General features: G+C 38.2%; 2 protein-coding genes across 2 annotated transcripts; both read left to right on the top strand.

Moving 5' to 3' along the window:
* Window positions 1-773: 773 nt before the first annotated feature.
* Window positions 774-5,418, top strand: GCK72_025955 (uncharacterized protein; the record flags this gene model as incomplete). The annotated part of the gene is made up of 16 exons (XM_053736576.1): window positions 774-821; window positions 917-1,018; window positions 1,149-1,271; window positions 1,357-1,464; window positions 1,619-1,729; window positions 1,849-1,956; window positions 2,807-2,962; window positions 3,009-3,200; window positions 3,251-3,421; window positions 3,469-3,585; window positions 3,704-3,844; window positions 3,888-3,992; window positions 4,043-4,189; window positions 4,385-4,555; window positions 4,608-4,793; window positions 4,852-5,418. 16 exons carry the CDS (start codon window positions 774-776, stop codon window positions 5,416-5,418), a joined length of 2,553 nt encoding a protein of 850 aa, XP_053580142.1.
* A 2,524-nt stretch (window positions 5,419-7,942) lies between these two features.
* GCK72_025954 (uncharacterized protein) lies at window positions 7,943-14,252 on the top strand (the record flags this gene model as incomplete). Its single annotated transcript, XM_053736575.1, has 16 exons — window positions 7,943-8,068; window positions 9,285-9,341; window positions 9,439-9,543; window positions 9,677-9,880; window positions 10,036-10,146; window positions 10,426-10,521; window positions 11,549-11,689; window positions 11,735-11,905; window positions 11,951-12,121; window positions 12,170-12,286; window positions 12,422-12,562; window positions 12,606-12,710; window positions 12,761-12,907; window positions 13,130-13,297; window positions 13,350-13,535; window positions 13,593-14,252. The coding sequence occupies 16 exons, from the start codon at window positions 7,943-7,945 to the stop codon at window positions 14,250-14,252; spliced, it is 2,706 nt and encodes a 901-aa protein (XP_053580141.1).
* Between the last annotated feature and the right edge of the window lie 10,192 nt (window positions 14,253-24,444).

The raw sequence follows: 24,444 nt of genomic DNA, 5'->3' as shown, positions 1-24,444 counted from the left end.
TCCACATTTTTCCTTTTCTTTCATTGCCTAGAGAAAACGCGGCGGAGGCGCACCCGTCTGTCCTCTTCTTTGGTTTTGGATGAGACGGGAGGCATAGTGTTTGCATTCAAAACCCGGCGGTCCTTCGGTCAATTTTTTCTCTATGTCTCTTTCCGGAATTTACTCTCTCTTTTTCGCTCTCTCACTGTCTTCTTTTCTACTACATTTTCACCACTTTCTGTCAATCAACGTTGCCCTTCCTTTTTGCGTAATTTTTACATGCATAGTCAGTGAACTGGCTGAGAATTGAAATCACAGTAAGTATGGTTTTTTTTATTAGCTCACTTAGCGAAAAACTGTGTAGATGAATTTAATTGAGTCAAGCAAAAAAAAACATTTTTTGTGAGTAGGTATGTAGGGCAGACATTCGCAACAACAGTCGCTGCGACCGTTGTACATTTTTACAACCACTACTTTTTCGCGAAACCTATACCAAGAATCTTCATTTTTTTGGGTAAAATCAATTTTCTACCAAAGTGTTTTTTAGGTACTTAAACCGACCTTTTTTTCTATTTAATAACTGCCTCCCACCGCAAGTTGGCACTGCTTACACCATTTTCGTCAATTTTTTTTGGCTGATACATTTTTATTCCTTCTAAAAACAGGAAAACGGATAGGTCATTGACATAAAATTAGAAAATGAATGATGTCTCGCGTATTACACACATTTTTTCGGTTCTATCACTTCTCACCCTGTTTTTGTTCAAGTGTCTTTCAACTATTGAGTATTTCAGATGTCTCAACAACAAAACATTTGCGACTCTTCCAAATCTCCAATGCCGGTAAGCATTTTTCTTTTACAGAACTTATTTTTTATAAACAAGTTATAAATTATGAAGTAATAATCAAAATAATTATTTAGAAAAAAATATTTCAGAGAATTTCTGCTCTTCGTGGCGCCCAGCCGACCTCTATTCGTCTTTCACCATCGCCGGATAATGGTCTGCCACCAAACTCTTCAAGAAACGTGCACGTCTCAGTAAGTCCACGTTTGTGTATCATCGCGATCTTTGTGAAAACCGGTCATTGATGGACCCACAAGCATCATGTTTGCATAACTTTGATCAAGATCGACTTTGCTTTTTCAATAAACTCATAAATAATTTCAGAGACGCTCCAATCGCCGAAACGTGCCATCCACCTCAAACCGCCTACCGTCATCATCTTCTGAATCTTCGGAATCTTCGGAAGGATCACCGGAACCAAAACGAAGAAAGATTCAAAAAACAACTGTAAGTGACATTAACAGCTCGAAAACACATTTTATAGAGTCCGATTATCAAAATTATTGTTTTTCAAACTAAAATATAATTTCAGAAAACATCTTCCCGTCGTGACGTCCAATCATCTTCTCGTCGTCGTCGGGCACCAACGCCTGATTATGTTTTGCCGGCACACTATTCGGCGAAGGGAACGCACACTCCAGTAAGTCAAATCGTCAAGACGATATCCCACGTTTGTATATCAGCGAGATAGCAGAGAAAAATACAACCAACAAACATCATGTCCGCATAATTTTGATCATGATCATTTTTTCCTTTTGTAATAAAGTTTTCAATAAATTCATAAATTATTTCAGAGGAGCTCCACTCGCCGCCGAGTTGTACCATTGTACCGAGTTTTATCACCACTCACAGACTCTTCAGATGAATCACCACAACCAATGCGTCGAAAGAATCCAAATACACCTGTAAGCCACTTAATCAGTTTGAAAACACAACCCACAATCAACATATAAGCATAATTTTGATCAATACCTTTTATTCCTTTTGATAACTACATTTTCAATAATTTCACAAATATTTCCAGAAAAGCTCGACGCGCAGAAATTTGTTATCCCCCTCATACTGCCATCCATCATGTTCTGACTCGGATGTTTCACCGGAACCAACGCGGAGAAGAAATCAGGAAGCACATGTAAGTCGCATTATCTGCTCTACAACACAATTTAGGTAACTTTAGTGGAAAATGTGAATGGAAACTTTAAAAATGTGGCCTAGTATCACTGATGGTCCCAAAAAATTAATTTCTTAAATCATACAAACCAAAACCCGAGCTTTGTATTTGTAGTTGACAATTATTTATAGGCACTCCTTAGCACTCATTCAAATCAATTAATTCCAGTGCAGAACAGCACTGTAATTTTTGAGCTGCCCATCCGAAATGACTATAACTCCCTTGGCAACTACAAAAATAGAACTCTATTTTTTATGTTCAAATTTGAGATTGCATCATAGTAAAACAACTTTTCTCACAAAGTTAATATTCATGGATCACACAGATCGAATATAGAGCTACGTTTTTGTAATTATCAACTTTTTTGTGTAGACAGCTCAAAAATCGCACTGAAATGGATAGATTTGAGGGAGAAATAACTTTTGCGACATGTAACTTGCTAGGAAGTGTTCGCACAAAAAAATGCCAACTACAAAATTGAATTTTTTTTCAACTGAAAATTTTCAACTGAAATAGGCAGAACATGGTGTTTTTGGCCGGTACTGTATATTGTAGTACTTGTATTGTGTATTGGACGGTATTGTAGATAATATAAGAAATAAGTGAATAAATTTGTAGTTTAGGTAGTAGCTCTGCGCTACGTTGGATAATAGTGTTAAGCTAAAACGTTAGAGGGAGATTTTTATTTGAATCAGTGAAAAAACACTAACAAATTCACAATATTGAGAAAATTTCTGGTCAAGTTTTAATATTAATTTTGTATTTTAAACTTTTAAGCAACGTTAACACAAAGGCATATTGACATTTTTAGCAGGACCGAGAACTCACTCGAGACGAGTTGATTCGACTTATGGAAGAGTGTGAAGCCGACCCCTCTTCCCCAACGCCATCTGATTCTGAAGGAGAAAACTTTGAAAGTGATGACGAAGAGTCCAGTGGTTCAGAATTCGAAGACCCCACTCCAAAGGTCAGTAATTTTTCAAAAAAAGTTTTATTGTATTACGTTTTTACAGAAAAATAAGACAAGCCCGAAAAAGAAAAGTAGTGCGAAACGACAAAGACAACGGTCTCCGATAATAAAAAGAACCAAACATCAGATAGCAGTTGGGAAAAAAACACTGATGGGAATCTTTAAGGAAACTGAAAACCCTTCTCTAGAAATGAGAGCAAAAATAGCAGAAGTGCTGAAAATGAACAAGAGCTTGGTAATTGTAACATAACAAAAAGTTCGTTAGATTAAACAATTTTATTTCAGGTGGCTCGATTCTTCAGAAGGGAGAGAAAGAAGTCCGAAATTCCAGAAAGAGTGAAACGTATCTCTCCTGAAATGAGAATGAAGTTGGAGGCAGAGTTTGAAACAAATCCGAATCCAACAACTGAACGAAAAACAGAGCTGGCCACGGAATTCAATGTTTTGCACGAGAGAGTGAGTTCCAGGAAATGATGAATTTTCATTAAAAAAATAATTTGAAGGTGACGGCCTGGTTCATCAGAAGAAGACAAAAGCAGTATAAACCCGAGGAGTTTGCCGCAGCGCAAGAAAAAAGGCGAATTTATAAAAACGAAAGAGATCATCAGATGAGAATTCAGGTGAGAATGGAAAATGAACAAATGGGTTTAATTAGTGTCACTGCTCTTTATGAACAGATACGCATCTGAAAACTTGTTTTTGAACAATAATCCAGAAATTTCAACTTAAAATTTCCAGCAAAACAGACAGCCGGCGTTCAGGTTCACTGAAGAACAGAGAAATTTTATGAATGAAAAGATGAAAGAGGTGGAGGGCAAAGAGGCTGCTGTGGAACAGTGCCGAAAGTGGGGCGATGAGATAAATCTGACGAGTTATCAGGTTAGAAAGCACGATAAAGACATATCTGATTATTGTATTTGAGGTGAGCCACTACATCCGGAAACACTTAAGAAGACAAAGAGAGCCATCCTACGAGACACGGATCAGACACGACAAAAAAAGAAGAGTAAAGGAAGGTCTAGAAGAGGTAAAATTGATTTTTAGCACTAATCTCGTTATAATCTTCTTGTATTACAGCACAAAAAAATCCCTCGACCAGCTGGGCCACCTCTTAGTGCAGATGAAGCCCTGCCAATTGTCAAAAACTTTTTCGACGCAAATCCAAACTACCGACAGGAGGAAGATGGTTCATTGGCACAGATACTCAACTGGTCCAAATCGAAGGTATGTTTTGTCTCATTTATAATTATTAATAATTGGAGAATAATTGGTGTTAAAAACGCATGTAATGAGTCTCACAATTGAAAACATGAAAAACCGTACGGAATTTTACCGATTTAACCTAAGAGAACCAATCGAACGAATTTTATGTTATTCTAACAGCATCTGTTTAGCGATAATAGTAATTTGAATTTTCAGCTCAAACACTTTCTTCGTGACAAGGGTTTAGTTGGAAGAAGAAAAGTGCAGGAAAGAAGAAAAGCCCAGGTTGGCAATGCTGGATTTGAATCAAAATTTGAGCAAAAGCCATTCGTTTCTAAAGCAGATGCTGAAGAATGGGCGAAACAGCTCATTATGACGCCAAACACGGTGAGTCAATTAATTAAAATCTTTCCAACTAATAATATTCGAAAAAATTCAGATTCTTTCATTGGCGCATAAGCTCCGAGAGAGACTCTTAAAAAAGTATCTTTCGGGAGAGAAAACCCTGGATTCCCTTCCACCCCAGATGAAAATGCTTGAAGAGGAGTACTCCAAGAACGTCTTCATCGAGTCAGTGGCTGCAGCAATTGAAATAAAAGAAAACGTCGGAATTGAGCTCGTTAGCGTAAGTTCTGATTTTTTAAGTTAATGATGTTTCTTTACTTTTAAAAAGCTGATTTCAGGTAAATGGCTATTTCTCAATGAGAAGAAGACTTGACAGAGAACGAGGATTAAATCTTATCAAAGAGGAAGACGTTCCAAAAATTTTGTCAAAAGATGTCCTAAAGTTCAAGAAGCGCCAGAAAAAAACCAACGCCGCGGTGGAATCTGAAGAGTCAGATCATGAGGATCCCGATGGTCAGGAGAATGGCGATTTCGATGAAGATGGTGAGATGGAGGAAAGCAGCGGTCGAGGAAGTCCTGACCAGGACGAGCACCAAGATTTTGAAGTCTCGGGAAATCATGACGTTTTCGATTATGATGACTTCGACGCCCCGCAAAACTTGGCAACGTCTGAAAGAGAAATCCCGGTTGAGGATAGCTCTGAAGATGATTACGATTCTACAGTCGATTCGGAGGCAGGAATGTACGACTCAGATTGGAAATATGAAGATCTCCTCGCGGGAGAAAACGAATACCATGACAACAATCTCGACGTTCTTGCTGGAGCCAACATCTTGATGGAACCCAAACAGGAGGATCTTTCTGGAGCCGACGTTCTGGAGCCAAACGGGGAGCGTATGCAATGATTCATGGTTTTTGGACCATTGTTGTCCAGCAAAACACTTTTTCTCGTCCCTCTCTTGATCTTCGTGTCCCATTTCTAAAATTTATTTTGTTGCTCAATGTTGGCTGCAATTCTTCTTCTTCAATGCTTAAAACCAAACGGTTCAGCCTGATCCTCCCTATTCTCTTCATGTGTTCTCTCCATTTTTCTGACCACTCCTATCTACTTGATAGTTCAGCGAAGCTCTCTCCACCCGTCCCTCTATTGATACTCGTCACCCGTTACCAGAATGTCTTATGTTCCTCACTCTTATTTCCAATCTTTCTGACCTATCCCATCTACCTGATAGTCCAGCGAAGCCAATGTCCCTCTCTTGATACTCGCCGCACATTACGTTGTTTTTTTTGTCTTTCTGAAACATATATTTGCTCTTTTTCAGTCCATTCTCCGCCCTGTAAGGACTTTCAACCAAATGGTTCAGCCTGATCCTCCCTTACCTATTCTTGCTTTCTCTCTCTTTTCTATCACAACTATCTCTGATTTTTTTCTCCTCAATCTTGTCGACTTTAAATCCCCTACTTATCAATCCCATTCATATTTTACGTCTTTCCTTATTGTTATTTGAAATCATGTTTTAATTTTTTTTGTTCGGGTACAGTTCTTCTGGTCATTTGTTTTTCTGTCATATCTGTGCAATTTTTCAAGATTTTAATATTTTTTATGTTTACACCAGTTTTCGTTAATAAAAATTTTCAAAATATAGCTATTTTTCAAATTTTTCTCAACCGGGTATTCATCCAAGTGGCAACAATCAGTAATCCAAATAACATTGTATGCTAAATAGGATTATCTTCTAGTTATAAATAGTTAGTAGAGGTACACATGTAACGTTTCTTTTTGAAATAACTATAACTCTCACGGGGAGTGTCCGTACAAAAAAATCGTCAACAACAAAAATTGTGCTCTACCTTTGTTCTGTATTATTTATACATTTTTGTCATTTTGCCAAGTTTCAGTAGCAGTTCCGTTCCCATATCGTTCCTTCTATTCCCTTTAATAGCCTGAAAATAGCCAGACGAGCGGGGGATTAAAATGTTTATTTTTTTCTTTTTTAAACGAAACTTAAGGTGTTATTAAGTTTCAAAAAAAAAACATTGAATGATCCAACGGTTGACCACACACCACAATTGACTGCATGACTATTTTACTGGCGCATTTTGAATCGGAGGGGGTGGCATCTGAACTGAGCGGGTGAGCTGATGATTCCGTCTTTTTCTCGATGCACCCATTGTTGATTACTGTAACAACAAATAAATTATTCTCTCACAGATAGGTACGGTGGCGCTACAGTAACCGAAAGGATGTCCATGTCCAAAGAAATCGTGGCCTAGGATCCGCCAACTAAGTCATCACAGAGACCAACCAATTACAGTGACAAACTACACTGACCATTTTACACTGACCAAATTACTACAATAAACTAAATTCCCTTACCATCTTCGTGGTGACAAGAAGTGTCGCATACACTCCAAATTTCAATGGTGAGATGTCTTCCGCAAGGGTCGACAGTGGAGTTGGACAACGTATTCCAATGAAGTTTTCTACAAAAATTTGTAGTCACAAATATGTATTTTTGGAAAGAGCTGGTTTGAATGAAAGAATTTCCATTTGTTTGGTTCAGCATGAATTTCAACTTACTTTTTCAACCGGCACAAGAACCCGTAAAAATAAAATAAAATATTAGAATTCAAAAATAATCAGTAGATAACATAGGAGGCGACGCGCTCATTGCGTCGCCAGGGAGAAGGGGGAGTAAGATGCAGAATGATTTTCGTAAGGCAGGAGTTGCCTTTTATACTAGAAACGTAGTCGATAGACGCAGAGAAAGAGATCAGGTGGAAATCTGAAAACAATGATGACGTCCACTATGCATGAAGAAAGCTATGGAATATAGAGCACGTGAAGTGAAGAATATTCGACTAATCTGATGAATCCCGATTCGTTATCCGCTCCAGTTTCCTTTTCTTTTCATTTGGTTTCTGGTTCGCTGAAATATATATATATTGTAAAACTGTAATAGTGAAATATATTGTAAAACTGTAATAGAAGCGCATGCGCCTCTATTTTTCAACCTTTGTTTGCAAGTGCGCCTATATTACAGGGATCAGCCAAACCAACGTTTTCTCTGACAAAATTGAACAAAAACTCCAAATTTGAAATACTTTGAACGAAAAAATTGGGTTTTATTTTTGTTTTTCTTACGAACTTTGAAAAAGAATGATTGAAAACCAGAAAACCATTTCAAACGTATTGAGGGGGCGCCTCTATTAGAGGGAGCGCCACTATTATTGAAACTGCTTTTCAGGGTGCGCTTCTATTACAGTTTTTTACGGTAACATGAATACTTTCCTTTTTGTCATTTAAATTACTTCTATTTTTTTCTATTTCTATTTCCCAATGAACATACACTTTTTCATCTTCGAATCAGCAAAGACGTTATTAGTTCAGTCATAATCATCTAAGAGTGGTGAGGAAGCCACTTCTCCATGTTTCTAACCGTCTATTACTCTTTGAAAGAGACAAGCAAGAAGGAAACCACCCGTCCAAGGTTCACCAAAGGATTGATCAGAAGGGAGGCCAAGGCATTGAAGAGAGATAACGATGGCTGGGAGGTGAACGACTGTCTTCTCATAAACCTCTCTATGTGTTTCACGTCCTCTTTTCTTATTTGCAAAATTGATAAGCATCAAATACGCACGAGTTCTGTTTTTTTTGCTCTGAAAATTGAAATGCGCCCATTGAATTTAACATGCTACTTGACTGAAAGACAAACCGACAGAACTATGCGTCGGAGGCACCATGATAATGAAAAGCACATAAAGTGAAAGAAAAATATGGGTATAATAAAATTTTTTCCCTTTTCCCGAACCTTTCCCCTTGTTCGTCATTTTCCTTCGTTGTCTAGAGAAAACGCGGCGGAGGCGCACACGTCTGTTCATTAAATGGTTTTTGTTAAGAAAGGAGGCAATGTGTATGCATTCAAAACCCGGCGGTCCTTCGCTCAATTTTTTTCTCTATGTCTCTTTCCCGAACTGACTCTCTTTTTCTCGTTTCTCTCAGTGTCTTCGTTTTTACTACATTTTGACCACCTTCTGTCAATCGACGTTGCCCTTCTTTTTGCGTAGTATTTTTATGTATGTAAACTGGCTAAGAATTGAAATTAGAATGAATGTAGCTGGTTTTTTCTTAGCTTCCATAGCTAAAGATTTTGTGAGATGGAATTTATTTGAGTCAAGGAAAAAAAAGAATATATTTCTTCTCTGTATTTTGGTAGTCGCTGCGGGAGGCCTTTGCAACATCTGCTCAGTATCTTCAGCCGTTGTACATATATACCAAAAACTTTCATTCTCAGCAGCAAAGTGTTTTTCTAGCAAAATGTTAGTTTAGATATTTCACCCGATCTTTTTTTCTATTTTATAATTGAGTCCACTTCATTTTTTGTCAGTTTTTGCATTTTTGAAACACTTTTTTTAGCAGAAAATGTGTTTTTCTTGCTTTTGTTAGGAATTATTAATTTATTTTACCAAAATATTGCTAATTGGTACAACTGGCTTGTCCTATAGGCACCGTTACCCTTTTGTTTGTATTTAGTAGGCTGCAATTATAAAAATATGTTGGGTGCTAATGCATTGTTTTAGTTTAATCTTCCCAGCAACGCAAAGAAGAATTATACAAGCGCTCTCTCCTCCTGAGGACAAGAAAATGGAGGGACCATTGACAAATAATTATAAGATGGAAGAGGTCTCACGGATTACATAGCTTTTTTTCGTTGCCATTTCTTCTCATTCTGTTTTTGTTTAAGTTCTTGCGGACGATTGTGTATTTCAGATGTCTGCTCAACAAAATATTTGCGAATCCTCCGAATATCCTGAATCTCCAATGCCGGTAAGCATTAGTTTACACAGAACACATTTTTACAGTCAAGTTATTAGTTATAGAGTCTTTAACCTAAATAGATATTTTCCAAGTTGAAAAAATTCAGAGAACCTCGTCTCTCCGTGACGCCCAATCGATCACTCGTCGTCGGTCGCCATCGTCCGATAATGATCTGCGACCACTCTCTTCGAAAACCGGAATGCACGACTCCGTAAGTTCACGTTTCTGTATTAGCGAGATGTCACAGAAAAACACAGCCCACTGACATCATATCCGCATAATTTCATCAATTTTTCCCCTTTTTATAACTACATTTTCTATGAATTCAGTAATAATAATTTCAGAGGAGCTCGACTCGTGGAAACGTGCCATCCACGTCAAACCGTCTACTATCATCATCTTCTGAATCATCTGGTGGATCACCGCAACCAAAGCGGAGAAACTCCCATACCCGTCGTGGCGTTCAATCATCTTCTCGTCGTCGTCGGGCACCAACGCCTGATTATGTTTTGCCGGCACACTATTCGGCCAAGGGAATGCACACTCCAGTAAGTCAAATCGTTAAGACGATATCCCACGTTTGTATATCAGCGAGATAGCAGAGAAAAATACAACCAACAAACATAATGCCTGCATAATTTTTATCATGATAATTTTTTCCTTTTTGTAACCAAATTTTCAATAAATTCGTAAATTATTTCAGAGGAGCTCCACTCGCCGCCGAAATGTGCCATCGTACCGTGTTTTGTCGCCTCTCTCCGACTCTTCAGATGATTCACCACAGCCAATGTGTCGAAAGAATCCAAAAGCACCTGTAAGTCACTTAGACAGTCAAAAAACACAATCAATAAACATAATATCAGCATAATTTTGATCGTGATCCTGTCTTTCCTTTTGAAAACTACATCATTCTTAGGTATATATATATATAAATATATATATAAAAAACCGAACTTGGGTGCTTTCGCGACCGCCGCTTTAGAATATTCTGGCATGCGGGCACATTTGAAAGTAAATGAGGAGTGAGCAGCCGGATGAACCAGTGAAGGCGGGGCAGACAGGATGGTTTCAATAAATTCATGAATAATTCCAGAAGAGCTCGACTCGCACCCCCTCATACAGTTCTCCATCATGTTCTGAATCAGATGGTTCACCAGAACCAAGACGGAAAAACAATCGACGAGCCCATGTGAGTTGCATTTTCAGATTGAAAATACAATTTAGGTAGTTTCAGTTGAAAATGTGGCCTGGTGTTAAGGATATCCCACAAAATGATTTTTTTCAAATCATACAAATCAAAACTCGAACTTTGTTTTTGAAGTTGAAAATTTTTTTTGTATAGACAAACCTAGAAAGTTACATATCATTAAAGTAATTTCTCTCAAATCGAACGATTTCAGTGCGAAATAGTCCAGTTTTGTTGCTCATCTTTAATGAGTATAACTCCTTTGAAAGTGCTCATACAAAAAAATCGTCAACTACAAAAATAAAGCTGTCTTTTCAATCTGCACGACTGAGAAAAATTATTGTATGGAACAATCAGTGATACAAAAGTTAGACATTTTGAACAGAAAAGGGGAATATTGTATCATATTTTGTATTTTTCAGTTGGAAGTCTCCAACTTTGAGAATGCATCATAGTAAAACAATGTTTCCCACAAAGTAAATTTTATGGCACATACAAATCGAAAATAGGGCCCCGTTTTTGTAGTTATCAGCGTTTCTGTACAGGCTATCTCTTGGAAGCTATAGTAATTTTAAGTGGACAGCTCAAAGACCGCACTATTTTGCACTGACAGGGATCGATTAGAGGAAGACATTACTTTTTCGATATGTAACTTGCTAGGGAGTTCTCGTACAAAAACTGGTCAACTACAAAAATAGAGTTCTACTTGTTTTACTGTGACACACCCTCGAATTTTCCACTGCAAGTTGCAAAATATGATGGGTTTTTGAACGGCACTGTATATTATTAGATGATAATGTAGATGAGTAAATTAATTTGCAGTTTTAGCCCTAGTTTTGCATTGTGTTGGATGCTATTTCTGTGTTGAAACGCTAATAGAATGTTATATTCAAACCAACGAAAAAAAAACACAAAAAAGGCATTAAAAACAAAATTCACAATACTGACAAAATGTCTGGTTAATTTTGAATATAAATTTTGTTGAACGTTGAATTTAACGTTGAATCAAAGCAGCATTGTCATTTTTCAGAAAGATCGAGAACTCAGTCGAGACGAGTTAATTCGTCTTATGGAAGAGTGTGAAGCAGATCTCTCCTTCCCAACGCCGTCTGATTCTGAAGAAGATGATGCTGAGTCCAGTGGATCAGAGTTCGAAGAACCCACACCAAAGGTTAGTATTTTTTTTTTAATTTTGTAATTGCAATACTTTTTACAGAAAATGAGTGCTCCAAAACGTCCCAGAGAACGATCTCCAGTTATTGAGAGGACTGAACACCAAAAATCAGTCGGTAAAAAAACACTGATAGCAATCTTCAAGGAAACTCAAAACCCGTCGCGAGAAATGAGAGCTAAAATAGCCAAAGTGTTGAAAATGAATAAGAGCTTGGTTAGTGTAAAAAAAAGTTTATTTGAATAAAAAATTTTATTTCAGGTGAATCGATTCTTCAGACGGGAGAGAAAGAAGAATGAAATCCCAGATAGAGTAAAACGGATCACTCCTGAAATGAGAATGAAGTTGGAGGCAGAGTTTGAAACAAATCCCAATCCAACAACGGAACGAAAAACAGAGCTGGCCACGGAGTTCAATGTTTTGCACGAGAGGGTGAGTTCCAGAAAATTATGAACTTTCATTTAAAAAAATAATTTGAAGGTGGCGGCCTGGTTCATCAGAAGGAGACAAAAGCAGGATAAACCCGAGGAGTTTGCCGCGGCACAAGAAAAAAGGCGAAAGTATAAATACGAAAGAGATTGTCAGGCGAGAGTTCGGGTGAGAATGGGAAATGAAAAAATTGGCTTAGTTGATGTCACTGGTATCTATATCACTGGTACCTAAGTACTTATGAACTGATATGAAAATTTGTTTTTGAACAATAATTCAGAAATTTAAACTTTACATTTTCAGGAAAACAGACAACCAGTGTTCAGGTTTACTGAACATCAAAGAAATTTCATGAATGAAAAGATGAAAGAATTGGACGGCAAAAAGGTTGTAGCGGAACAATGCAGAGTCTGGGGCGACGAGATAAATCTGACGAGTTATCAGGTTAGTTTGCTGAATAGAAACATAACTAATTATTGTATTTGAGGTGGGCCACTTCATTCGAAACCACCTGGCAAAACAAAAAGAGACCGAGTATGAAAGAAAGATGAGGAATGAGAAACGTCGAAGAGTAAGAGCAGGTCTCGAAGAGGTAGAATTGATTTATAGCTTTGACCTTGTTATAAAATTCATATATTACAGTATAAAAAAGTACCTCGTCCAGTTGGACCAGCTCTTACCCCAGAAGAAGCTCTGCCAGTTATCAAAACATTTTTCGAGGAGAATCCCCATTACCGAGAAGAAGTACATGTGGAATTGGCACGGATGCTCAGCTGGTCGAAAACGAAGGTATGTTTCGTCTTATTGATAGTTTGTATAAATAAGAGAATACGTGGTGTTAAAAGCGCATGTAACTGATGAGTCTCGCTGTACAAAACATGAAAACCCCTAGTGAAATACGGAATTTCATTCACTTACATAACTTACAAGCCCCATTCAAACAAATTCTATGTTCCTATAACAGCACCTGTCACTTGTTGGTAAACTGATAATGATAGTTTGAATTTTCAGCTCAAGCTCTTTCTTCGTGACAAGAGCTTGGTCCCGGGACGAAAATCTCGACTTGTTCGCCAAACTCCCAAAAGGCCGGAATTGCATTCCAAACTCGTGGAGAAACCATTCGTTTCTAAAGCAGATGCTGAAGAATGGGCGAAAAAGTTTAATATGGCTCCAAGCACGGTGAGTCAATAATTTAAAATCATTCCAATTAATAAATTTCAAAAAATTTCAGATTCTAACATTGGCGCATAAGAACAGAGAGAGACTCTTAAAAAAGTATCTTTCGGGGGAGAAAACCGTTGATTCCCTTCCCCCCGCGATGAGAGCTCTGGAAGAGGAATACTCGAAAAATGTATTTATCAAGACGGTGGCTGAAGCAATTGGAATGAAGGAGAATGTGGGAATTGATCTCATTTCCGTAAGTGCTGATTTTTAATTTAATGATATTTCTCTACTTTTAAAAAACTGATTTCAGGTAAATGGATATTTCTCAATGAGACGACGACTAGACAGAGAACGAGGATTAGATTTTTTAAAAGAGGAAGACGTTCCGAAAATTTTGGCGAAAGATGTCCTAAAGTTCAAAATGGCTCAGAAAAAAGCCAACGCCGCGGTGAATCTCAAAAAGCCGAACGCCGAGGATCCCTCTGGTCTGGACACTGGCAATTTGTATGAAGATGATGTGATGGAGAAAACCAGCCGCCCACAAAGTCCTGATGACGAGCACCGAGATTTCGAAGTGTCGGGGAATGGCAATTTGGATGAAGATGATGTGATGGAGGAAACCAGCCGCCGAGAAAGTCCTAACGAGGACGAGTACCAAGATTTTGAAGTCTCGGGAAGTCATGACGTTTTCGATGATGATGACTTCGACGTCCCGCAAAACTTGGAAACTTCTGAAAGAGAAATCCCGGATGAGGATAGCTCTGAAGATGATTACGATTCTACCGTCGATTCGGAGAAAGGAATGTACGACTCTGATTGGGAATATGAAGATCTCCTGGCGGGAGAAAACGAAGACCCCGACAACAACGTTGATGTGGACGGTCCTGCTGGAGCGAACATGTTGATAGAACCCAAACAGGAAGATCTTTCTGGAGCCGACGTTCTGGAGCCAAACGAGGAGCGTATGTAATGATTTATGGTTTTTGGACCATCCATATTCTTGTTATCCAGCAAAAAACTTTTTCCCGTCCCTTTCTTGATCTTCGCGTCGCACTTCTAAAGTGTATTTTGTTGCTCAATCTTGGCTGGAATTCTTCTTCTTCATTGCTTGAAGCCAAAGGGTTCAGCTTAATCCTCCCTTATCTCTTCATGTCTTCTTTCCGTTTTTCTCACCGATCCAATCTACTTCATTGTCCAGCAAAGCCCTCTCCGCCCGCCCTCTCTTGATCGTTGCGTTCCAGAATTTCGTTTGTTCCTCAATGTGTTTCTTAATCCGTGTTTCTCAATCTTATGCTCATCATTCCTCATGTCTTATGTTCCTCAATGTTGCTCAATCTTGTCTACAATTATTTTCTTTCCTTTAATTCTTTATTGTCATACAATTCGTTCATGTTTTTGTCAATTCTCCGTTCTACGAGACCTTCCATCAGCCTGATCCTCCCTGATCTTTTCATGTTTTCTCCCTCTCTCTCCCACTCTATACCTATGTGATAATTTGAAACCACATATCAATTTTTGTTCATTTATCATTTTCTTGTCATAGTTTTTTGTTCATATCCGTGCAATTTTTTTGAATGTGACTCCAGTTCCTGTCCCTAATAAACTTAATATGATGTTTAAAATTTTTTATGAATTTTAAGGAAAAGGCATGCGTGGAGGACCGCGAATGCAGTCTGTTCCATGTGACTCCAGTTCCTGTCTCTAATAAATTTAAACTAATGTTTATAATTTTTATGAGTTTTAAGGAAAAGGCATGCGTGGAGGACCGCGAATGCAGTCTGTCCCATGTGACTCCAGTTCCTGTCCCTAATAAACTTAATATGATGTTTATAATTTTTATGAGTTTTAAGGAAAAGGCATGCGTGGAGGACCGCGAATGCAGTCTGTCCCATGTGACTCCAGTTCCTGTCTCTAATAAATTTAAACTAATGTTTATAATTTTTATGAGTTTTAAGGAAAAGGCATGCGTGGAGGACCGCGAATGCAGTCTGTCCCATGTGACTCCAGTTCCTGTCTCTAATAAATTTAAACTAATGTTTATAATTTTTATGAATTTTAAGGAAAAGGCATGCGTGGAGGACCGCGAATGCAGTCTGTCCCATGTGACTCCAGTTCCTGTCCCTAATAAACTTAATATGATGTTTATAATTTTTATGAGTTTTAAGGAAAATGCATGCGTGGAGGACCGCGAATGCAGTCTGTCCCATGTGACTCCAGTTCCTGTCTCTAATAAATTTAAACTAATGTTTATAATTTTTATGAGTTTTAAGGAAAAGGCATGCGTGGAGGACCGCAAATGCAGTCTGTCTCATGTGACTCCAGTTCCTGTCTCTAATAAATTTAAACTAATGTTTATAATTTTTATGAGTTTTAAGGAAAAGGCATGCGTGGAGGACCGCGAATGCAGTCTGTCCCATGTGACTCCAGTTCCTGTCCCTAATAAACTCAATATGATGTTTATAATTTTTATGAGTTTTAAGGAAAAGGCATGCGTGGAGGACCGCGAATGCAGTCTGTCCCATGTGACTCCAGTTCCTGTCTCTAATAAATTTAAACTAATGTTTATAATTTTTATGAGTTTTAAGGAAAAGGCATGCGTGGAGGACCGCGAATGCAGTCTGTCCCATGTGACTCCAGTTCCTGTCCCTAATAAACTCAATATGATGTTTATAATTTTTATGAGTTTTAAGGAAAAGGCATGCGTGGAGGACCGCGAATGCAGTCTGTCCCATGTGACTCCAGTTCCTGTCTCTAATAAATTTAAACTAATGTTTATAATTTTTATGAGTTTTAACGAAAAGACATGCTTGGAGGACCGCGAATGCAGTCTGTCTCATGTGACTCCAGTTCCTGTCTCTAATAAATTTAAACTAATGTTTATAATTTCTATGAGTTTTAAGGAAAAGGCATGCGTGGAGGACCGCGAATGCAGTCTGTCCCATGTGACTCCAGTTCCTGTCTCTAATAAATTTAAACTAATGTTTATAATTTTTATGAGTTTTAAGGAAAAGGCATGCGTGGAGGACCGCGAATGCAGTCTGTCTCATGTGACTCCAGTTCCTGTCTCTAATAAATTTAATATGATGTTTATAATTTTTATGAGTTTTAAGGAAAAGGCATGCGTGGAGGACCGCGAATGCAGTCTGTCTCATGTGACTCCAGTTCCTGTCTCTAATAAATTCAAACTAATGTTTATAATTTTTATGAGTTTTAACGAAAAGGCATGCTTGGAGGACCGCGAATGCAGTCTGTCCCATGTGACTCCAGTTCCTGTCTCTAATAAATTTAAACTAATGTTTATAATTTTTATGAGTTTTAACGAAAAGGCATGCGTGGAGGACCGCGAATGCAGTCTGTCTCATGTGACTCCAGTTCCTGTCTCTAATAAATTTAAACTAATGTTTATAATTTTTATGAGTTTTAAGGAAAAGGCATGCGTGGAGGACCGCGAAGGCAGTCTGTCCCATGTGACTCCAGTTCCTGTCCCTAATAAATTTAAACTAATGTTTATAATTTTTATGAGTTTTAAGGAAAAGGCATGCGTGGAGGACCGCGAATGCAGTCTGTCTCATGTGACTCCAGTTCCTGTCTCTAATAAATTTAATATGATGTTTATAATTTTTATGAGTTTTAAGGAAAAGGCATGCGTGGAGGACCGCGAATGCAGTCTGTTCCATGTGACTCCAGTTCCTGTCTCTAATAAATTTAAACTAATGTTTATAATTTTTATGAGTTTTAAGGAAAAGGCATGCGTGGAGGACCGCGAATGCAGTCTGTCCCATGTGACTCCAGTTCCTGTCTCTAATAAATTTAAACTAATGTTTATAATTTTTATGAGTTTTAACGAAAAGGCATGCTTGGAGGACCGCGAATGCAGTCTGTCTCATGTGACTCCAGTTCCTGTCTCTAATAAATTTAAACTAATGTTTATAATTTTTATGAGTTTTAAGGAAAAGGCATGCGTGGAGGACCGCGAATGCAGTCTGTCTCATGTGACTCCAGTTCCTGTCTCTAATAAATTTAAACTAATGTTTATAATTTTTATGAGTTTTAAGGAAAAGGCATGCGTGGAGGACCGCGAATGCAGTCTGTCCCATGTGACTCCAGTTCCTGTCCCTAATAAATTCAATATGATGTTTATAATTTTTATGAATTTTAAGGAAAAGGCATGCGTGGAGGACCGCGAATGCAGTCTGTCCCATGTGACTCCAGTTCCTGTCTCTAATAAATTTAAACTAATGTTTATAATTTTTATGAGTTTTAAGGAAAAGGCATGCGTGGAAGACCGCGAATGCAGTCTGTCCCATGTGACTCCAGTTCCTGTCCCTAATAAACTCAATATGATGTTTATAATTTTTATGAGTTTTAAGGATAAGGCATGCGTGGAGGACCGCGAATGCAGTCTGTCCCATGTGACTCCAGTTCCTGTCTCTAATAAATTTAAACTAATGTTTATAATTTTTATGAGTTTTAACGAAAAGGCATGCTTGGAGGACCGCGAATGCAGTCTGTCTCATGTGACTCCAGTTCCTGTCTCTAATAAATTTAAACTAATGTTTATAATTTTTATGAGTTTTAAGGAAAAGGCATGCGTGGAGGACCGCGAATGCAGTCTGTCTCATGTGACTCCAGTTCCTGTCTCTAATAAATTTAAACTAATGTTTATAATTTTTATGAGTTTTAAGGAAAAGGCATGCGTGGAGGACCGCGAATGCAGTCTGTCCCATGTGACTCCAGTTCCTGTCCCTAATAAATTCAATATGATGTTTATAATTTTTATGAATTTTAAGGAAAAGGCATGCGTGGAGGACCGCGAATGCAGTCTGTCCCATGTGACTCCAGTTCCTGTCTCTAATAAATTTAAACTAATGTTTATAATTTTTATGAGTTTTAAGGAAAAGGCATGCGTGGAAGACCGCGAATGCAGTCTGTCCCATGTGACTCCAGTTCCTGTCCCTAATAAACTCAATATGATGTTTATAATTTTTATGAGTTTTAAGGATAAGGCATGCGTGGAGGACCGCGAATGCAGTCTGTCCCATGTGACTCCAGTTCCTGTCCCTAATAAATTCAATATGATGTTTATAATTTTTATGAATTTTAAGGAAAAGGCATGCGTGGAGGACCGCGAATGCAGTCTGTCCCATGTGACTCCAGTTCCTGTCCCTAATAAATTTAAACTAATGTTTATAATTTTTATGAATTTTAAGGAAAAGGCATGCGTGGAGGACCGCAAATGCAGTCTGTCTCATGTGACTCCAGTTCCTGTCTCTAATAAATTTAAACTAATGTTTATAATTTTTATGAGTTTTAAGGAAAAGGCATGCGTGGAGAACCGCGAATGCAGTCTGTCCCATGTGACTCTAGTTCCTGTCCCTAATAAATTCAATATGATGTTTATAATTTTTATGAGTTTTAAGGAAAAGGCATGCGTGTAGGACCGCGAATGCAGTCTGTCCCATGTGACTCCAGTTCCTGTCCCTAATAAATTTAAACTAATGCTTATAATTTTTATGAGTTTTAAGGAAAAGGCATGCGTGGAGAACCGCGAATGCAGTCTGTCCCATGTGACTCTAGTTCCTGTCCCTAATAAATTCAATATGATGTTTATAATTTTTATGAGTTTTAAGGAAAAGGCATGCGTGTAGGACCGCGAATGCAGTCTGTCCCATGTGACTCCAGTTCCTGTCTCTAATAAATTTAAACTAATGTTTATAATTTTTATGAGTTTTAAGGAAAAGGCATGCGTGGAGAACCGCGAATGCAGTCTGTCCCATGTGACTCTAGTTCCTGTCCCTAATAAATTCAATATGATGTTTATAATTTTTATGAATTTTAAGGAAAAGGCATGCGTGGAGGACCGCGAATGCAGTCTGTCCCATGTGACTCCAGTTCCTGTCCCTAATAAATTTAAACTAATGCTTATAATTTTTATGAGTTTTAAGGAAAAGGCATGCGTGGAGGACCGCGAATGCAGTCTGTCCCATGTGACTCCAGTTCCTGTCCCTAATAAATTCAATATGATGTTTATAATTTTTATGAGTTTTAAGGAAAAGGCATGCGTGGAGGACCGCGAATGCAGTCTGTCCTATGTGACTCCAGTTCCTGTCCCTAATAAATTCATTATGATGTTTATAATTTTTATGAGTTTTAAGGAAAAGGCATGCGTGGAGGACCGCGAATGCAGTCTGTCCCATGTGACTCCAGTTCCTGTCCCTAATAAATTCAATATGATGTTTATAATTTTTATAAGTTTTAAGGAAAAGGCATGCGTGGAGGACCGCGAATGCAGTCTGTCCCATGTGACTCCAGTTCCTGTCCCTAATAAATTCAATATGATGTTTATAATTTTTATGAGTTTTAAGGAAAAGGCATGCGTGGAGGACCGCGAATGTAGTCTGTCCCATGTGACTCCAGTTCCTGTCTCTAATAAATTTAAACTAATGTTTAGAATTTTTATGAATTTTAAGGAAAAGGGATGCGTGGAGGACCGCGAATGCAGTCTGTCCCATGTGACTCCAGTTCCTGTCTCTAATAAATTTAAACTAATGTTTATAATTTTTATAAATTTTAAGGAAAAGGCATGCGTGGAGGACCGCGAATGCAGTCTGTCCCATGTGACTCCAGTTCCTGTCTCTAATAAATTTAAACTAATGTTTAGAATTTTTATGAGTTTTAAGGAAAAGGCATGCGTGGAGGACCGCGAATGCAGTCTGTCCCATGTGACTCCAGTTCCTGTCCCTAATAAATTCATTATGATGTTTATAATTTTTATGAGTTTTAAGGAAAAGGCATGCGTGGAGGACCGCGAATGTAGTCTGTCCCATGTGACTCCAGTTCCTGTCTCTAATAAATTTAAACTAATGTTTAGAATTTTTATGAATTTTAAGGAAAAGGGATGCGTGGAGGACCGCGAATGCAGTCTGTCCCATGTGACTCCAGTTCCTGTCTCTAATAAATTTAAACTAATGTTTATAATTTTTATGAGTTTTAAGGAAAAGGCATGCGTGGAGGACCGCGAATGCAGTCTGTCCCATGTGACTCCAGTTCCTGTCCCTAATAAATTCAATATGATGTTTATAATTTTTATGAGTTTTAAGGAAAAGGCATGCGTGGAGGACCGCGAATGTAGTCTGTCCCATGTGACTCCAGTTCCTGTCTCTAATAAATTTAAACTAATGTTTAGAATTTTTATGAATTTTAAGGAAAAGGGATGCGTGGAGGACCGCGAATGCAGTCTGTCCCATGTGACTCCAGTTCCTGTCCCTAATAAATTCAATATGATGTTTATAATTTTTATGAGTTTTAAGGAAAAGGCATGCGTGGAGGACCGCGAATGTAGTCTGTCCCATGTGACTCCAGTTCCTGTCTCTAATAAATTTAAACTAATGTTTAGAATTTTTATGAATTTTAAGGAAAAGGGATGCGTGGAGGACCGCGAATGCAGTCTGTCCCATGTGACTCCAGTTCCTGTCTCTAATAAATTTAAACTAATGTTTATAATTTTTATGAGTTTTAAGGAAAAGGCATGCGTGGAGGACCGCGAATGTAGTCTGTCCCATGTGACTCCAGTTCCTGTCTCTAATAAATTTAAACTAATGTTTATAATTTTTATGAGTTTTAAGGAAAAGGCATGCGTGGAGGACCGCGAATGCAGTCTGTCCCATGTGACTCCAGTTCCTGTCCCTAATAAATTCAATATGATGTTTATAATTTTTATGAGTTTTAAGGAAAAGGCATGCGTGGAGGACCGCGAATGCAGTCTGTCCTATGTGACTCCAGTTCCTGTCCCTAATATATTCATTATGATGTTTATAATTTTTATGAGTTTTAAGGAAAAGGCATGCGTGGAGGACCGCGAATGCAGTCTGTCCCATGTGACTCCAGTTCCTGTCCCTAATAAATTCAATATGATGTTTATAATTTTTATGAGTTTTAAGGAAAAGGCATGCGTGGAGGACCGCGAATGCAGTCTGTCCCATGTGACTCCAGTTCCTGTCCCTAATAAATTCAATATGATGTTTATAATTTTTATAAGTTTTAAGGAAAAGGCATGCGTGGAGGACCGCGAATGCAGTCTGTCCCATGTGACTCCAGTTCCTGTCCCTAATAAATTCAATATGATGTTTATAATTTTTATAAGTTTTAAGGAAAAGGCATGCGTGGAGGACCGCGAATGCAGTCTGTCCCATGTGACTCCAGTTCCTGTCCCTAATAAATTCAATATGATGTTTATAATTTTTATGAGTTTTAAGGAAAAGGCATGCGTGGAGGACCGCGAATGCAGTCTGTCCCATGTGACTCCAGTTCCTGTCTCTAATAAATTTAAACTAATGTTTATAATTTTTATGAGTTTTAAGGAAAAGGCATGCGTGGAGGACCGCGAATGTAGTCTGTCCCATGTGACTCCAGTTCCTGTCTCTAATAAATTTAAACTAATGTTTAGAATTTTTATGAATTTTAAGGAAAAGGGATGCGTGGAGGACCGCGAATGCAGTCTGTCCCATGTGACTCCAGTTCCTGTCTCTAATAAATTTAAACTAATGTTTATAATTTTTATGAATTTTAAGGAAAAGGCATGCGTGGAGGACCGCGAATGCAGTCTGTCCCATGTGACTCCAGTTCCTGTCTCTAATAAATTTAAACTAATGTTTAGAATTTTTATGAGTTTTAAGGAAAAGGCATGCGTGGAGGACCGCGAATGCAGTCTGTCCCATGTGACTCCAGTTCCTGTCCCTAATAAATTTAAACTAATGTTTAGAATTTTTATGAGTTTTAAGGAAAAGGCATGCGTGGAGGACCGCGAATGCAGTCTGTCCCATGTGACTCCAGTTCCTGTCTCTAATAAATTTAAACTAATGTTTAGAATTTTTATGAATTTTAAGGAAAAGGCATGCGTGGAGGACCGCGAATGCAGTCTGTCCCATGTGACTCCAGTTCCTGTCTCTAATAAATTTAAACTAATGTTTAGAATTTTTATGAATTTTAAGGAAAAGGCATGCGTGGAGGACCGCGAATGCAGTCTGTCCCATGTGACTCCAGTTCCTGTCCCTAATAAATTTAAACTAATGTTTATAATTTTTATGAATTTTAAGGAAAAGGCATGCGTGGAGGACCGCGAATGCAGTCTGTCCCATGTGACTCCAGTTCCTGTCTCTAATAAATTTAAACTAATGTTTAGAATTTTTATGAATTATTAGGAAAAGGCATGCGTGGAGGACCGCGAATGCAGTCTGTCCCATGTGACTCCAGTTCCTGTCCCTGATAAATTTAAACTAATGTTTATAATTTTTATGAGTTTTAAGGAAAAGGCATGCGTGGAGGACCGCGAATGCAGTCTGTCTCATGTGACTCCAGTTCCTGTCTCTAATAAATTTAAACTAATGTTTATAATTTTTATGAGTTTTAAGGAAAAGGCATGCGTGGAGGACCGCGAATGCAGTCTGTCCCATGTGACTCCAGTTCCTGTCCCTAATAAATTCAATATGATGTTTATAATTTTTATGAATTTTAAGGAAAAGGCATGCGTGGAGGACCGCGAATGCAGTCTGTCCCATGTGACTCCAGTTCCTGTCTCTAATAAATTTAAACTAATGTTTATAATTTTTATGAGTTTTAAGGAAAAGGCATGCGTGGAGGACCGCGAATGCAGTCTGTCTCATGTGACTCCAGTTCCTGTCTCTAATAAATTTAAACTAATGTTTATAATTTTTATGAGTTTTAACGAAAAGGCATGCTTGGAGGACCGCGAATGCAGTCTGTCTCATGTGACTCCAGTTCCTGTCTCTAATAAATTTAAACTAATGTTTATAATTTTTATGAGTTTTAAGGAAAAGGCATGCGTGGAGGACCGCGAATGCAGTCTGTCTCATGTGACTCCAGTTCCTGTCTCTAATAAATTTAAACTAATGTTTATAATTTTTATGAGTTTTAAGGAAAAGGCATGCGTGGAGGACCGCGAATGCAGTCTGTCCCATGTGACTCCAGTTCCTGTCCCTAATAAATTCAATATGATGTTTATAATTTTTATGAATTTTAAGGAAAAGGCATGCGTGGAGGACCGCGAATGCAGTCTGTCCCATGTGACTCCAGTTCCTGTCTCTAATAAATTTAAACTAATGTTTATAATTTTTATGAGTTTTAAGGAAAAGGCATGCGTGGAAGACCGCGAATGCAGCCTGTCCCATGTGACTCCAGTTCCTGTCCCTAATAAACTCAATATGATGTTTATAATTTTTATGAGTTTTAAGGAAAAGGCATGCGTGGAGGACCGCGAATGCAGTCTGTCCCATGTGACTCCAGTTCCTGTCCCTAATAAATTCAATATGATGTTTATAATTTTTATGAATTTTAAGGAAAAGGCATGCGTGGAGGACCGCGAATGCAGTCTGTCCCATGTGACTCCAGTTCCTGTCTCTAATAAATTTAAACTAATGTTTATAATTTTTATGAGTTTTAAGGAAAAGGCATGCGTGGAGGACCGCGAATGCAGTCTGTCTCATGTGACTCCAGTTCCTGTCTCTAATAAATTTAAACTAATGTTTATAATTTTTATGAGTTTTAACGAAAAGGCATGCTTGGAGGACCGCGAATGCAGTCTGTCTCATGTGACTCCAGTTCCTGTCTCTAATAAATTTAAACTAATGTTTATAATTTTTATGAGTTTTAAGGAAAAGGCATGCGTGGAGGACCGCGAATGCAGTCTGTCTCATGTGACTCCAGTTCCTGTCTCTAATAAATTTAAACTAATGTTTATAATTTTTATGAGTTTTAAGGAAAAGGCATGCGTGGAGGACCGCGAATGCAGTCTGTCCCATGTGACTCCAGTTCCTGTCCCTAATAAATTCAATATGATGTTTATAATTTTTATGAATTTTAAGGAAAAGGCATGCGTGGAGGACCGCGAATGCAGTCTGTCCCATGTGACTCCAGTTCCTGTCTCTAATAAATTTAAACTAATGTTTATAATTTTTATGAGTTTTAAGGAAAAGGCATGCGTGGAAGACCGCGAATGCAGTCTGTCCCATGTGACTCCAGTTCCTGTCCCTAATAAACTCAATATGATGTTTATAATTTTTATGAGTTTTAAGGAAAAGGCATGCGTGGAGGACCGCGAATGCAGTCTGTCCCATGTGACTCCAGTTCCTGTCCCTAATAAATTC

The sequence above is a fragment of the Caenorhabditis remanei genome, chromosome X, assembly GCF_010183535.1.
Source record: "Caenorhabditis remanei strain PX506 chromosome X, whole genome shotgun sequence".
Classification (NCBI taxonomy): Eukaryota; Metazoa; Nematoda; class Chromadorea; order Rhabditida; family Rhabditidae; genus Caenorhabditis; species Caenorhabditis remanei.
This window is presented reverse-complemented; position numbering and strand designations above follow the sequence as displayed.